Source organism: Pteronotus mesoamericanus, unplaced genomic scaffold, assembly GCF_021234165.1.
Source record: "Pteronotus mesoamericanus isolate MK-2021 breed Mesoamerican mustached bat unplaced genomic scaffold, CSHL_Meso_final scaffold_651, whole genome shotgun sequence".
In the NCBI taxonomy this organism is placed as follows: domain Eukaryota; kingdom Metazoa; phylum Chordata; class Mammalia; order Chiroptera; family Mormoopidae; genus Pteronotus; species Pteronotus mesoamericanus.
The window spans coordinates 38,152,583-38,169,152 of NW_026555325.1; the positions used below are offsets into that span (position 1 = coordinate 38,152,583).

At 42.7% G+C, this 16,570-nt stretch overlaps 1 protein-coding gene across 1 annotated transcript in view; it reads right to left on the bottom strand.

Moving 5' to 3' along the window:
* Positions 1-16,570, bottom strand: part of TTN (titin) — a 269,499-nt gene that overhangs the window by 3,989 nt on the left and 248,940 nt on the right. The window contains exons 293-310 of the mRNA XM_054562536.1: positions 16,213-16,518; positions 15,828-16,118; positions 15,440-15,736; positions 15,005-15,310; positions 13,803-14,108; positions 13,436-13,717; positions 12,663-13,256; positions 12,255-12,542; positions 11,851-12,150; positions 11,066-11,368; positions 10,209-10,511; positions 9,517-10,101; positions 9,076-9,381; positions 8,664-8,963; positions 7,450-8,025; positions 7,032-7,337; positions 5,921-6,514; positions 62-5,793 (exon numbers count right to left, since the gene is read on the bottom strand). Coding sequence (XP_054418511.1) covers positions 62-5,793; positions 5,921-6,514; positions 7,032-7,337; positions 7,450-8,025; positions 8,664-8,963; positions 9,076-9,381; positions 9,517-10,101; positions 10,209-10,511; positions 11,066-11,368; positions 11,851-12,150; positions 12,255-12,542; positions 12,663-13,256; positions 13,436-13,717; positions 13,803-14,108; positions 15,005-15,310; positions 15,440-15,736; positions 15,828-16,118; positions 16,213-16,518 — 11,975 coding nt within the window. The remainder of the gene's footprint in view (positions 1-61; positions 5,794-5,920; positions 6,515-7,031; positions 7,338-7,449; positions 8,026-8,663; positions 8,964-9,075; positions 9,382-9,516; positions 10,102-10,208; positions 10,512-11,065; positions 11,369-11,850; positions 12,151-12,254; positions 12,543-12,662; positions 13,257-13,435; positions 13,718-13,802; positions 14,109-15,004; positions 15,311-15,439; positions 15,737-15,827; positions 16,119-16,212; positions 16,519-16,570) is intronic.

Consider the following 16,570-nt stretch of genomic DNA (forward strand, 5'->3'; position numbering starts at 1 on the left):
ATGAAGGAGAAAGTTAGTTTTCTAGAAGATAAAAGTTAAAGGACATTTAAGAACCGGTTACCTTTCCATCCTTTGTCCAGATGACTGTCGGCCAGGGTTCTCCGGTAGCTTTCACTGCAAACTTAGCGATGCTGTCGGAAGAAACAGTGATGTCCTGCAGCCCAGTAACAATTACTGGCTTCGAGGGTATTGGCTCAGGAGTTTTTGTTTCAGTTTTCTTGGCTTCTGTCAACTCAGCAGTTTTCTCAGCTGATTTCTTGGCTTCTGTCAACTCAGCTGTTTTCTCTGCTGATTTCTTGGTTTCTGTCAACTCAGCTGTTTTCTCTGCTGATTTCTTGGTTTCTGCTGACTCAACAGTTTTCTGAGCTGATTTCTTAGTTTCTGATATGCTTGACACCTGCTCATGGATGCTCTTAAAGGCTTGTCCCGTAAACTGTAAGTTAGTTTTGGAAGTTCCACCTTCACTAGAAATCTCACAAATGTATTCTCCGCAATCGGATTCGGTGAGGTTATGGATTTTGAGCTCATAGGTACCATCTGCTGAATAATGAAACCGAAAGTGCCCGTTCTCCTTCAGTTTCTTGCCATCTTTATACCAGGTGACCTCTTTTACACATAATACACTACCTTCAACTGCACAAGTCAGCTTTGCAATATCTTTAGCAGCTTCCGCTTTCAGGGACTGAGTTATCCTGGGTGGGCCAGAGTCTGGCAGCTGCCCAACTTTCTCTGTTGTTGTGGGTTTTGTCTCTGTGGGTGATACGGCTTTTGGTGGAGAAGTCACCAGTTCTGGGGATTTCACTCGTTTTGGAGACTTAACTCCTTCTGGGGATTTCACACGAGGCTCTGGGGATTTGACCCTCGGTGGTGATGTCACAGCCTTTTCAGGAACCCTGGGCTTTTGAATAGTCAGAGTAAACTGTGCCTCCTGCCTCCCTTCACTGTTTTCTACCACCACGCTGTAGTTGCCCTCATCGGAAGCCTGGACTGAAGAGATCTCATAGGTTGATTTGTAGGCTGTGGTTGTCACTTGGTGGCGGGCGGACGTACTGATCACCTGTCCTCCACGCAGCCAGGTCACAGTTGGTACTGGCTCACCATCTGTGTCGCAAGAAAACCTCGCGGACTCTCCTTCAGAGACAGTTATGGACCTTGGCTTGGTTAGAATTCTTGCTGCCAGAGTGGACTTGATCTTTCTGTGTGTGGATTTTTCTTCCAGAGACTTTTCTTCTACTGCAGCCCTTTTCATTTCTGCAGATGCGTGGTGTTCATATGATGAGAGACTTTCCCTTGTCTCTGTCATCTGTGATTTCACTTCCCTGACTGAAGAAGAAGCTTCCATCTCAGATGTTTTCTTGAAGGATGAAACTGCATATGCCTCTGTTCTTGTCAGCTCAGGGAAAATGCATCGGGGGACGTCCTCGTCTCTGCGCCGGGATGCGTAGGTGGTGTAATCCCCTCCTGTTACATCCAAGGTCGCATAGTCAGAAGCTTCACCTTTGTAGTTGGTGCACACGGCACGGTATGTTCCACTGTCATCAATTTGACAGTCCAGAATTTCCAGGGTCAGGACCCCACTTGTGTTGGTGTAACGGATCTTACTGCTCTCTTGGAGTTCTACTCCATTGTGGTACCATTTAACCTCAGCAGTTGGCTTAGACTGAACGTTTAAGATAAACTGTGTATTCTGGCCACATGGTACCCTATGGGAGCGCATTCTCAGTGTGATTCGTGGGGCGTGGTCCAGTGTAAAAGGCTGCTGACTCAAAACTTCATACTTCCTTTCCGATGTCTTCTGAGTCTTTAAAGCAGCTTTCATGGATTCATACCTGGAAAAGATATCAAATCTTGCCGATCTCTCAAATCTTGAAAGTGATCTCTCACTAGACACAGGGCTGGGGGAACGTGGGCGAGTTCTCTCTGGAGTGGGAGACCTTCTTTCTGTGTCATCTTCATATTCCTCAGCCGGCGGTGGACGTGAACGGATCAGCTCGGACACCGGCCTCATCAATTCAATGTAAGTTGGAGACAGGGAGCGCCGCCGTCTCAGTAGTCTAGACACAGATGAGGATGACTCTCTTTGAGCACGTTTTGTGATTTCGTATTCTTCCTCAATTTCTGTTATTTCAGTCACTTGTTTCTGTCGTTTTGATTTCTTTCTAGACTTTTGTTCCTTTGACATGTGGTCAAGCTCGCTTTTGTATTCTGAGAGACGCTGGGTGGTTGTGACTGGCCGAAGCAACTCTTCATCCTCTTTCTCAGCCATGATCCTTTGCCGTTGTTTGGGCTGTCTGTACGAGGCCTGGGCGTGCCGTTCTCGCAGTTCTGCATAACTTGTACTGGTCTCAACCTTTGTTGGGATGTGATATGTTGAATATCTGAAGTCTTTTCTTGTTTCCTCCACCTTGACACGAGCTTGTGGTGAAGAGTAACGCAGACTAGAAAGCTCAAAACGTGGAGGGCTTCGGCTTGGGGGTGAAGCTGAAAAACCTAATTCAAGCTCCTCTTCAAGACGCAGCCTCTCTTCCTCTGTTCTTTTCATGGCCAAGTAGTCGTCAATGGGAAGGAGTAATTCTTCATCTGAGATGTCACCAAGGGAACGTCTTCTAGGTCGGTAGTAGAAAGCATAATCAGGAGAAGGTGTACGCCGGCGGGCCGGTCTCACCATTTCAAGATCGTCTTGGGTCAGTTTGGGAATACGCCATCTAGGTCTGTATTGATCCGTGAAGCGTGGAAGAGGCGTCACGTAGAACTGTTCCCATCTTGAAAGGCGGATGCGCTTGGGTCTTTTCTGTACAACTCGGTCAATTTTCCCAGGCATTTCAAATTGGTCACGAATCTTTTTGTACCATTTCATGTCAGACATAGGCACAAACTGCTTAATGCGTTGATCTTCTTCTATGACAGTCTGTTTGTGTTTGCGTGGCTCTGGTACTTCATACGGCATACGGAGTTTTCTCTCCTCCTTCTTTTCTTCTGTCTCAAGTCGGAATTCCCCTTTTACAGTCTTGGTGCTTACAGCTGGTTTGTAAAGGATAGCAGCTTCTCTCAGAGCCTCCTGGGCTACCTGTGTCAGCGCCACAGTTTCTGTTCCAGAAAGAATTTCAGCCATTCTTAGTGTCTTGTCAATTTGCTTTTGTACGTGTCGTTCACGCTCCTCTTTACTCTTGAATTCTTGTTTGACGTACCTCAAGCGTTCCACTTGTAGGTGAGCCTGGCAGCTGGTGGATCCAGCTGTGTTTGTGGCTGTCACCCTATAATAACCAGTGTCTTCAGGCAAAGTATCCCGGATGTGCAAAGCATAATAATCTAAGCCTTCATGGATAATTTCAATGTTAGGCCCGAGGGATAGTGGCTGACCGTCTTTCTCCCACTTTAATGTTGGTGGGGGGATGCCAGAAACTCTGATCTCAAAGCAGACACTCTGGCCTTCTTGGCATTCTGCATTTGCCAGGAGCCGTTTGAACATGGGCCTTAAGGTAGTGTCTGATGGAGGGGGGTGTGGGGTTACAGTCAGCTTGGCTTTACAGCTGTCCTCGCCGTATTTGTTTCTTGCCACGACAGTGTATTCAGCATCATCATCTGTTGTTACACTGTTGATTGTTAATTGGTAAAGACCCTTGTCAGACTCAAATGTGTACTTCTTCTCATCATCACCAGGTTTGATTTTCTGACCTGATTTATACCACGTTACACGAGGCTCTGGGTGGACAGTTATAGTCACTCCAAACCGGACATTTTCACCCACGTAAGCTGTCTTGTTATAGAGAGGCAGGGTAAATTCTGGTGGCCTTTCCAGGAGTCTCATGGTGTCTGTTCTGCGCTTAATTTTCTTCATGGTTCTACGGAAGTAATAGTCATAAATTTCTCTCACGCCTTTAACAAATAGCTCTGCATAAGAACTGTCTTCACCGTAGTCATTGACTACTTTGCATCTGTAGGTACCGTCATCGAATTTGGTAATGTCTTTGACATACATGGTAGCCACCCCATCTTCATAGGTGATCTCATATTTCTCACTGTTCTCCAGCTGTCTGACACCAAAGTACCAGGTCACTTGGGTAGACTGATCATAATTTTCAATTTTACAGACATATTTAACATATCCTCCTTCTTCGCCAACCGCATGCATTATCTGCCCAGAAATTGGGCCAATTTCAATGGATGCTACTTTAACTTTAGCAACACTCACTCCCCTCTGAGATCGAATTGCACCACCACAGGAGATCCGGGCTGCTGACACAACCATGTTGAGGTCTTTCTTGATCAGAGTATGGTAGTAACGCCGGTGTTTTAATGTTCTGATAACTTTAGTCCTGATTCTTTCTGTCTTCTGCTTCAACCATGGGTGCTGGAGTGCTTCAGATGCTGTCATGCGAGATTTTCTATCTTTCACTAATAACCGGTCAACGAAATCCATGGCTTCGAGGCTGATGTCTTTGAATGCCTCTTCATCAAAAGTATACTCAGCATTCACGATGTTCTCAATTATCTGTTGGTTAGTTTCAGCCAGGAATGGATTGATACCACCCAACAGCACGTACACCAGTGTTCCAAGTGACCACATGTCTGTGGCTGTGCTGACAACATCATGCTGGTGGACTTCCGGTGCATAGTATTCAGGGGCAGTGAACAGCAGCCTAAAGTTGTCCCCTGGCGTCAGTTGACGGGCTTGACCAAATTCTATGATTTTAATGGTGGAGCTCCTTCTTGTTTGGTAAATGATATTGTCTGGTCTAATGTCAAAGTGTCCAATATTATGACTGTGTAAGAACTCAAGAGCTTCGCAGACCTGGCGAACATAACTTACAATTTCTCTTTCATTAAGTTCGAAAGCACTTGTGTTAATGCGTTCAAATATGTCAAGTCCTGATATGAACTCGAAGATCATAACTAATTCTTCCATGCTTTCAAATGATTCATGGAGGTATAAGATGTTTCTGTGCCTAGCGATATTTAGAATGGAAATTTCCTTCTTTACCAAAACCTGATCAGTCCCTTTGACTTTAACAAATTTAGCCATGTATGTCTTTTTTGAGGATGTTTCAACACAACGGTGGACGATTCCAAACTGACCACGCCCAAGATCTTCAGCAATCATATATTTCTCATAGAGTTCTTTGGTTGAAGAATGAGATGCTTTAGTCATGGAAACTTCCATGGTTTCATCTACCTCTTCATCATAGTTCATAACTCTGGTCTTATCTTCCTTGGTTATGGTTGGTTCTGTAGGCTCAGAAGGCTTGCTCAGGCCGAATTTATTTTCAGCGATTACACGGAACTGGTAACTTGTTTTTCCAAATAAGTTGATCACAGTGTAACGTGTTTCTCGGGCCTGCCCTACACGGAGCCATCTTTCTGCAGTAGTTGCACATTTTTCAATAATGTAGTTGGTGATTTTGCTGCCACCATCAGAAGCTGGCTCAGTCCAGGTTAAGTTGACAGAATCTCGTGAGACATCACTAACTTTGACACCTCTTGGTGGGTCAGGAACATCAGCCACATCCAGTTCAACTGTCTTCTGATCAATTCCAAACCTGTTTTTAGCACAGACCACATAAAAACCAGCATCTTTTCTCTCCACTCCGTTGGGGAAAACAAGTGATGTGAAAGATCTTGTGACGATAACTTGGTAGTGGCCATTATTGTCGATGAGATCTTGTCCTTTCTGCCAGGTGATCACGGGGTCTGGTTTGCCACTGAAAGGGATCTTGATGCTGACCACCTCACCTCGGAGAGCATGAACAGCTCCCATGCCTTCAAGAGTTTTAGGCAAGTGTATCTTAGCTGGAACTGTATCAGGAAAAAAGGAAAAAGAATATAATTTAGCAATACCCAATGCTATGTAAGTGCAACAGCCCCCTTCCAATTAACAATGTGTCATCTAGCACCAAACTTATGTTCACTAATTTGTTTTTACCTTCCACTTCCAAGGAGGCAGTGCCAGACACAGATCCCCCTTGGTTGGTGGCTCTGACTTGGTAAACTGTGGCATCATCATCCGTGACACTTGCAATAATGAGCTGATGGTAGCCACCCTTGAACTCTTGAATCCTGTACTTTAATCCATCTGCAATGATTTCTTTGCCTTGTCTGTACCATTTCACAACAGGTTTTGGATGGCCAGTCACTTTGCAGACCAAAGTAGCATTGCTCTGATATCTGACATTTAGATTTCTTAGTTCCTCTTTAAAGTGTGGTGCCTGAATTGGAACATCGGATTTGGGAGTGACAGGCTCCGATATTTCACTCCATTCACTTTCCCCGCCTAGGTTTTCACACTTCACACGGAACTCATATTCAAGACCTTCAATAAGGTTTTGCACTGAGAAGACAGTTTCTCGAATTTCTTCTGTTGTCACTGCAATCCATTTATTCTGCTTCTTCTCACGCTTCTCGAGGTAGTAATTTCTAACCTTTGCACCACCGTCACTGGCAGGTGGCTTCCAAGCCACAACACAAGAATCTTTTGTGACAGCAGTAATAGTTGGCTTGCCAGGAGCACTTGGCTTTTCTGTTTAAAACACACAGACAAAAAAGGATTTGAGTCATGAGATGAAACGAGCAGCTTTATTAAAAACCTATTAAAAAAAATTATGTGTTATAAATTAACAGTTCTATTAAGAAGAGCTATTCCAGAAAAATGAATTAATTATTTTATGCTAAAAAGTTACCAAACACAAAGTTCCTTTTTAGAGAAGAAGGGCTAGGGCATATACTGGGGTGGGCAAAAGCAGGTTTACAGTGGTAAGTACACAAAACACAGAGTTTATTCTTGTATTTTTAGTTATTAATTATTGTATTTTTTCCATATAACACCTATAAACCTACTTTTGCCAACCCCGTATTTGCCCTTTTAGATATGCAAAAATTCAGTTGAAGTGACATTAAAGGTTCCTGTGCTTTACTCAATCTTTGCTCTTTCCTTCCAAAATTTATTTCTGTTGAAAAGGGTTTGGTGTAATGATATTTTTATGTGAAGAGTTATACTATGTGAAGATTGTAGAGGTTATGCAAGAGGCTGTACTCACCAAATGGACTCTTAATGATCACAACTGAGGGCACCTCTAGAGGGTCACTGATACCAAAAGTGTTCTGAGCTGAAACCCGGAAGTAATAGCCAGCATTTTCCGTGAGGTTCACAATCCTACAGGTTGTCACTGAGATGGCTGAAGACACCAATTGCCATTCAGCCCCTTCCTTGGCTTCACATTTCTCCACCACGTAATTGGTGATCCAGGAGCCTCCATCATCTGTTGGTGGCTTCCAGCTGATCACTACTGAGTTCTTTAATAGAGCTTCAATCACAATGGGTCCTGTGGGTTTGTCTGGTTTATCTGTTGGGGGAAAATACAACAGAAGTGGTTTCTGTAATGTGTCTCCCAAGATCTTTATTGCTTTGAAAATTAAACAAAACAAAACAAAACACTGAAAATGAAAATAAAATACCTTGTATTTCCACATCAAGGATGGCATCAACGGTTCCGAAAACATTGCTGAGCTGAACTTTGTATTTCCCAGCATGAGTCTTACGTTGGACATTCTTCATGACGAGGTGAGTGTAGTGCTCAGTGTTTTCAATAGTGGTGTTTTCTGTGTTTTGCATAAGTTTCTGGCCATGGAACCAAGTAATGGCAGGTACTGGGCGACCGATGTACATAACATGAAGTCGAAGTGTTGAACCCACAGCACCATAGTATTTCTCTTTCAGTGGGTAACCGGGATGGAACTGCGGTGTTGCTTGCAGGAGAAGCTTACTGCTGGTTTCTACCTCTCCAACCTCATTGGTAGCTATGCAGGTATAAACGCCTTCATCTTCTTGTTCCTCTGTCATTACTGTCAGGGTATGTGTGCGTCCATCTGAAGACATTTTGTACTTCCGGCTTTGTATGAGCTCCTTTCCAAATCGGTACCACTTAATGTCAGGAAGAGGCCTTCCAATGATCTGACAGGAGAGTTGTGCAGCTTCACCCAGTTTGGTGGTGACATCCTTCATTTCTTTGCGTACTCCTGGGGCCTCTCCAGCTGAAGGATGTGAAAGATAATATTAATGCATTACTGTTACTACTGGTTCGACAATCCTCTTGTCCTTGCCTATCAGCAATGAATTTATCCTACTGCCTAAAAATTTATTAGAGGCCATGATTTGCCTGGGTCTAATTCTTAAACACTCTTTGTAGTGATTTTCCTGAGGTTATATGGGAAATAGGGATTAGGTGAGCACCTTGCTATGCAGGGTGACTTTTCTTTATGATTGGGAGGCATTAATGATATATATAGTTTTGGAGGAATAGGAATTATCTCTATAAATTTGTAGTATCTTTGCCCTTATTTAGGTTCACTGAAGACGGGTATATTTGTTTGACCCTTGAATTTTTATTAGGAACTATTAAAAAAAAACCCCATCACATTTGAGGAAGATATGCTCTAGGAATATGCTCAGTGCACTGCAGCTAACATCAACTGAGGTTATGTGTTTGGAATGGCTTCCTATAGAACTTATCCACTACCTGCTGTGGGTGCATAAGCCAAAGTGAGCAAGTCTTTCCAAACACTTGCTCACTGATAAAGCTTTCTGGAGATCTCCTTTGTGTAGAGGAAGAATTAGCCGTAACATGTTACTTAGTTTGCAAATCATCAGCAGAGACCTAATAGCTACTTACATGTTAGTTTTGTCTTTACAGACATAGCAGTTCTTCGAGGTCTGCTAAGCCCAGCCTCATTCTCAGCAAAAACCCTGAATTCATATTCAGTAGCTTCCAGCAAACCCCCTATTGTGAACTGCCTGTCCTTGACGCGCTCCTTATTGCTCTTCTTCCAGGCACTGTCTCCAGATTGTCTATATTCAATCCAGTATCCAAGGATGTCTTTGCCACCATCACATTCAGGTTTCTCCCACTGTAGAGTGACACTGTCTTTGGATATTGAAAGAATCTCAAGTTCTCCAGGTTGGCTTGGCTTATCTGAAATATTTTAAAACAATTGAAAAGGGAATCAGCTGTATTGCTGAAATAAAGGAATATACCAAAGATGGCTTGCCTCTGCTTATAACCCCTTCAGAAATTCTCTCCTTACCAAATGGATCTTTGCAAATAACTGGTTCTGAAGCAGGGCTGGTCTCACTTAGGCCAATATCATTCTGGGCAATGATGCGGAACTGATATTCAGCGTCAGAAACAAGCCCAGTGACGGTGTACATTGTGGTCGTTATCTGAGTCTTGTTGTGCCTGACCCACTTGTCAGTTGATGTCTCCCTGCGTTCGATGTAGTAGCCTGTGACTCGGGAACCGCCATCGTCTTTGGGCCGGGACCAGGACAGGCTGACAGAACTCTTGGTCACATCTAGTACTTCTGGAGGATTGCTTGGAGGCTCTGGAGGATCTAAGGATATACATGGAGAACACACGTGTGTTAGAGCCTTGTTAGAGCCTAAACCTTGTGAGCTGATGGCTTTCACTTCAAAACAAAAGAGGGCTGAAAGATTTTTAACAATGCTGTGGTTGGAAGAGCACTTACTTAGTGGTGTTTTTGGTATGACTGGTTCCTCGGATTTCAAGGGTTTGCTTATGCCAAACTGGTTTTCTGCTGAGACACGGAAATGGTATTCCACGTTTTCTTTGAGGCCTTTTACCACTAGGGATGTCCCTCGGACTCTGGAATCAATGGTATACCAGGCAGCTTTAGGCACTTCCCGTCTCTCGAGGATGTAGCCCAAGATGTCGGCACCACCGTCGTCAGCAGGGGGTCTCCAGCTGACCCTGACAGAGCGAGCTTGTATGTCATCATATTCAAGCGGCCCTTCTGGAGTATTAGGATTTCCTATCACCCTGACCTTTATGTAAAGAGCCTTCTTGCCACATTTGTTTTCCAGAACCAGGTCGTAGGTGCCAGAGTCATCCCGGACCGCTTCTTTGATTACAAGCTCAGTGTGGGTTTCAGAGGTTGCAATCATGGCACGCTTACTAATGTCTTGGCCTTCTTTGGTCCATTTACATATTGGGTATGGTTTTCCTTTGATTGGAATGGTAAGTCTGATGACTCCACCTTGTCTGACAAAGATACCCTCCTGGTATCTTTCATCAAGTTCATAATCAGGATATTCTGGGAAAAAAGGGAGGGTAACTATTAACATTTTTTTCTTTTTTTTTGCAAGGAGAAAATAAGTATTAAGGCAATTATAGAATAAAGTAAATGACTGTGTGTCTTACCAAGCATTTCGGTGACTTTGACTGTTCCTGGTACCTCAGCAGGCTCCCCAGGCCCACCGGCATTACACGCTAGGACACGGAATCTGTACTCAGCGCCCTGAGGTAGGTGTGTTAGAGTATATTCCCGAATCTTGGTGGGGGTGGTGTTACATTTGGTCCATTCAAGTTGATCTACTTTTTGCATTTCAATCAAATAGCCTGTGACTTTAGATCCTCCTTCATCTTCTGGAGCGCTCCAGGCCAGGGAAACTGATGTCCTTGTCGTATCAGTAACTCTTGGGTTTTGTGGCTTTCCTGGAGGAGCTGGGAATAAGTCAACAACAAACTTGTTAAAGTTGTTGCAAAATTGAAAATCAACTGTGTCACCTAATAAATTCCCTGGGTTGCGAGAACATGGACTGTTAGCATTAGAATATTTTTTGTTTTGTAAAAATTTCATTCATTTTATAAGTTAAAAATACTTAAAGCTCTTGTTTTGTTCCTTTGTCTTAAATATGCTTTATTTACAATCACTACTACTCTTACATTTATCATCAGTTTTTAAAGTGCTTTCAGAAATACTAACTTGTTTTAAAATTTTAACTGGAGTCCTGTTTTAAAGAGGGGAAAATAGGCTCAGGAGAAGACTATGAAAGCCATTTACCGAAAGCTCCTGGAAGCTGGATTAGGGAGGGAATTGATGACAAAGTAATACAAGCAAACTTTTTGGGCTGATGGAAATACTCATTATTTTGATTGTGGTGGCGTTTGTACAACAGTGGGGCTCTCAAAACTTACAGACTTATACATTTCAGAAGGGTGAAATTTACAACACTAAATTATACTTCAATAAACTGGATTTATACAAAATGTATTACCGATGGGATCCATGGCAATGACGGGTTTGGAAGGACGACTTGGTTTTCCAGTCCCTCTCATGTTAATGGCTGTGACACGGTGTTCATATTCTAAGCCTTCAATAAGGCCAGTGGAACGGTACCGTGTCATCGTCACTGGTACTTTATTTACACGGACCCAGCGGTCTGCTCTCACTTCTTTGCGCTCCACAATATATCCAGTCACTTGGGATCCACCATCATCTTCTGGTGGATACCAAGTCAGCGTCATGCCATCACGGGAGACGTCAAATATCTGTAATGTTTCTGGAGGTCCAGGAATATCTGCAGCAAGACAGAGGTCAAATGTGGCAATATGAATACTTTGAAATAAAGACTCATACATTTGTATAAGTGTGTGTTACCTTTTTAAATGGTATATAAGACCCCTGTGATTATTTTTCCAGTGTTTTCAGTTTTGTACTTTTCTTGATGTTCCTCATGTTCTTTAATTTTATAAACATTTATTAAGCATGCATTCTTTATTTTTTCCTCACTTTATTAACACAGCCAGTCCTTCCCTCCCTCTCTCCCTTTCCTCTAACTCTTCCTCCTCCTCTCTCTCATTAAAAAAAAAAAAAAAAGCAAGAAAGAAAATTAACCATATCAAAAACCTCCCAGGAAAGGAGGTTTAAAAACCTTAGGAAGACCCTGAGTTAGTTTTGTGACCTATTTTTACTTAATCAAGGCATATTAAAAAGACATTTGTTTTGGTTAACATTCAGAATCGGAGGTGGGGAGAATGGAGGAAGGGCCCAAGGACTTACTGATGCTGCTGCGACATTCTATGACCTCAGACTGCAGGTAAGAGCCAATCCCAAAGCGATTTGTTGCAGCCACACGGAACACATATTCATTCCCTTCGGTGAGTCTGGTAAACTTAAATGTCGTTCTGGTCACTGATTCAGACACTGGCAACCATCCTGGACGGTGGGCATCACGCTGCTCTACCACGTAACCACTCAGGGGAGCCCCACCATCCAATTCAGGTGGTTCCCAGGAAATGGCAACCGAAGTAGCATCAATTTCATCAATCTTGATTGGCCCGGTTGGTGGACCGGGCTTGTCTATAAAAGAAAAGAAAGCCAGGAAATTAATTTTCACTTCGAATCAAAATTGGGTGACTGAGCATCAACAACAACTTGCATGTGTTTTTGTTACATGTCCTTACCAAGAATGATAACTTTAATGGTCTCTGAAGTAGTTCCAGTTACATTTTTCAGTTCAAGTGTATATTCCCCAGTATCTCTGATAGTGCTTTCACGGATGGTTAATTTCGCTACTTTTGTATGAGTTTCAACTGTGATGCGCTCTGATTCTTTCAGTTTAGAACCAGCAAAGAACCATGAAGCAGCAGGAGGTGGACGACCAGCAATAGGTATCACCAGCTCCACTGGTCTGCCGGCTGGGACATGGATGGTCTTCTGAGGCATTGTAGAAAGATCAATTGTTGGCAACACTATGAGAAAGAAATCAGGCATTTATTCTTAAGCATTTTTTCTAATGACATAGTTTCATGAATTCTGAATATTTTCTTTTACTTTATTATTCTTGTTAATTTTTGGTAATTTGTACATACCTCTGAGGTCTTGTACTGTCACGGCTGTGACGATCTCTCTTGCTTCTGACACACCTTTCTCATTTTGTGCCCTTACTCTAAATAAGTACTCTTCACCTTCATTAAGGGAAATAACAGTGTGCTCTAGGACTGTGGGTTTTAATGTGACAACCTTCATCCATCTCTCAGTGCCAGCTCTGCAGGCCTCAAGGACATAACCAGTGAGTCGGCTCCCACCATCATAGAGTGGTTTTTCCCAGGCAAGGGTAACAGTTGATTTGGTGACGTCAACCACCTCCAGTTTTGTAGGCACCAGCGGCACTTCAGAGACCAGAACAGCATCAGACGTTTCGCAAGGCTCTCCAATGCCATAAATATTTTCTGGCAACACTCTGAAATAGTACATGGTTCCTTCTATGAGTCCAGAGATTCGGTAAAGTGTCTTGCTGCATTTGGTAGTTACTGTTTTGAATGCTCTCATGGCAGCTTCACGCTTCTCAATAATGTAGTTGTTGACTGGAGCTCCACCATCAATTGTGGGGATTTCCCAAGTAATGGTCACAGAATCTCTTGATACTTCCTTAACTTTCACTGAAGGACAGGGACCAGGAGTATCTAAAAAGCAGAATGAAAGACCCATACTTCATGTTTGCCTGATTTGTTGATAGGTTTTTTAGTTTTTTTCTGAAGGAAAATATACTTAACATAGTTCTTCTCTAGGGAGGTGACCAACCATAGGTTAAGGTGTGTCTTTTCAGAGAATCTACTCACATCATTAATTTTCAAATACTTACCGTATACTTTTACAAGGACTGTTGCTGATTTCTTGCCTGATTGATTTTCGGCTTCAATGGTGTATTTTCCAGCATCGTACCGGTTAACTTTGTCCACGATAAGTAAAGAGTAGCTCTCAGTGGTGTCAATGATGGCCCGGTTTGCAAGGTCAATGCCTTTCTTGCTCCACGTTATGACGGGAGGTGGTCTTCCAGATACAGACACCATCAGGCGCAACGAGGCCCCAGCTCTGACAGTCACAGTCTTCTTTAAATCATCTGCAAGCTCAAGATCTGGTATTTCTGGAAAGTAAATGTCACAATGTAATTAATTCATGAACAGGTGTGATGAGAAAATAATTCACCTAAAAGCTTCTATGATAAATACCTAGTCTTTCCACAGGCTCAATTTCGGCAGTTGACTCGCTGTATTCACTCATACCCTTCACATTCACAGCAGCAACTCTGAAGGAGTACTTCTGGCCCATTTTAAGTTCGGTCACAGTGAATTCAGCATTTCTTATTGTGGCATTGGTATGCACTCGGTACCACTGTTCAGTGTCCTTCTCTTGCATCTCAAGAACATAGCCTATGATGTCAGTACCGCCATCGTACATGGGCTTGGTCCATGCTAAACTAATGCTGTGCTTGGTGGTGTCTACAACTCTGGGAGCAGAAGGTGGTCCGGGGGTATCTATGGAATTGCAAAAGGGGGATGCATATATTAAACATGTTAGAAAGCTTTGATATTTGTATTTTTGGTTTTCAAGAGTCACAAAGGCATTATTGTTCTTTTATCACACCCACCAAAATAATCTCTGTAGCTGGCCTCTTCTGATATTAAAGGACAGAACTATCTGCTATATTATCACTGTTGCTGATGTTGTTGTTGTTATTATTATTATTTTCAGAATTAAACTTCTTTGGAAAGGTAGATGTTTCTTGCTACTTTGGCTAGCAATCCTGTATTCTTCTAACTAAGCTCACTGTTTAAAGTGTCCATTCTCAGGGACTTTTCTTAAATTGCTCAGCTTTCACAAGATTAATATCACTTGCCATCTCTACAAATGACAATGAGTACAGGAATCAGTTTCTTCTACTTCCCCTATTCAGTCCTAATGACTTACTCCTTGATTTTTAGGCTCTAAGTCTATACAGGGATTTGCCACGTCTTTTTGAAGCTCTTGTGACAATGACTTTGTTAGATTCTTAATAAAGTGCCATAAACTTTGCTCTGCTAAGCTTCTTGAAAGAGACTTTGTCTTTTTTTCTTTTCAGTAGCTATTTTCACTATAGTACATTTTCTCCATTCTTTGGAAGATTCGTAAAATATATCTTTTTCATATGGTAGGAGGATATTGTATTTTTTTTCATAGATTGGTAAACACAGCAACCATTTTCAGCTATTGCTAACTTATCAACAGAAGTAGTAATTAACATATTCTCTGATTTACGCCATATTTAAAATCCTTCTAATAGGCATAGGCTTTTCTAGACAATTCTATTAGTTATAGTAAATAGCATTTTGGAAAGTTATTTATAATATGGTTTTGATGGGCATTAGGTTTAGGTTTGAGTCTTGGAACTCACATGACGGTTCTCTGCATGAGATGAAGTTGGAAGCTTCACTGGGTTCACTGTTACCAGCAGCATTCACCGCAGTCACCCGGAACTGGTAATCACAACCTTCCATCAGGCCAGTCACCTTTAGCCTGGTGTCATACACCACATAGTCTCTGTTGACACGTGTCCAACGCAAGCTCTTCTTCTCACGTTTGTCCACTAGGTAGTTGCTGATCTCATTGCCACCGTCAGATTCAGGTTTTAGCCACTGAATGATGATATGCTCTTTGCCAGCCCCAACTTCTTCAGGTATGCCAGGTTGTGATGGAATAGCTGTTTAAATTTTTATGAAAATTAGGATAATCAGAATTGCACCAGGTCACTGTTGATATGACCACCCTCCTCCCTCCTTGCTCCCATTACATTTCAACTACGAAGTTGTTTAGAAATGTTAATACTCACTGAATGAGTTTCTGGCTACAATTGGCTGTGATTCAGCAGGCACACCAGGGCCATATTTGTTTACTGCCCTCACTCGGAATATGTACTCATTGTTCTTGATGAGTCTGGTAACTACATAGGATAGGGTCTGGCATTCGCCTTCAACAATCACCCAGTTGAGTCTGCTAGTCTCGCGTCTCTCCACAATGTAGTGAGTTATTGCTGCTCCTCCATCTTCCTGAGGAAGGTTCCAGGCTAGTGTGCACTTCTCTTCTGTCACTCTGCTGACAGTGAGATTTCCACATGGGCCGGGGGAATCTGAAACAGGTGTAATGATAAGCAATGGTGAAGATCTTTCTGTCCATGCTTAAAAGTGCTATACAAGTAAAAGAACATTTGACATGCTTACCAAGAACTTTGACCAGGACAGACACGGCCTTGGTCCCACCAGCATTCTTCACTGTTAAGGTGTATTTTCCACTGTCACTTCTGTCACAGAACTTGATCACAGCAGTTGCTCGTTTGCCAGTATACTGCAAAGAAATTTTTTCACAGAGATCTAGTTCTTTGTCCCCTTTGGTCCAGATAATTTTGGGTTCAGGTTTGCCACCAACAGCAGCATCAAGAACAAGATCTGAGCCTGCTCTGATAGTAACCAGATCACCCTGTAATCTGGCATCCAGTTCAGCCTTGGGTGGAGCTGCAGTAGACAAAACAGAGGCGAATGAATAGATGACAGTTTATTTTCAAATAAATTTTGATAATTTAAAAGGAGAACATGGAGTATTTTTTACCGTATTCATCTCGGCAAGTGACAGGGCCTGTAGATTCTGATCCTTTGCTAATTACACCTGCGGCATTCTTGGCCAACACACGGAATTCATAGGTGTCTCCTTCACTGAGAGCAGTCACCGTGAAAAAGTTGTCAGATACAATGGTATAGTTGCACTTCAGCCAGCGACCATCTCCAACTTCACTGACTGGCTTTCGCTCTATGATATAACCCACAACCTTGCTGCCTCCATCATATATTGGGGCAGACCAAGTCAGTGACACTGTTGATCTTGTCACATCTGTCACCTCTGGTCTTCCTGGTGGATCTGAAAGGGGTGCAAAAATAAAGTTAAAAAATGCAACCCTGAATTCTACTAG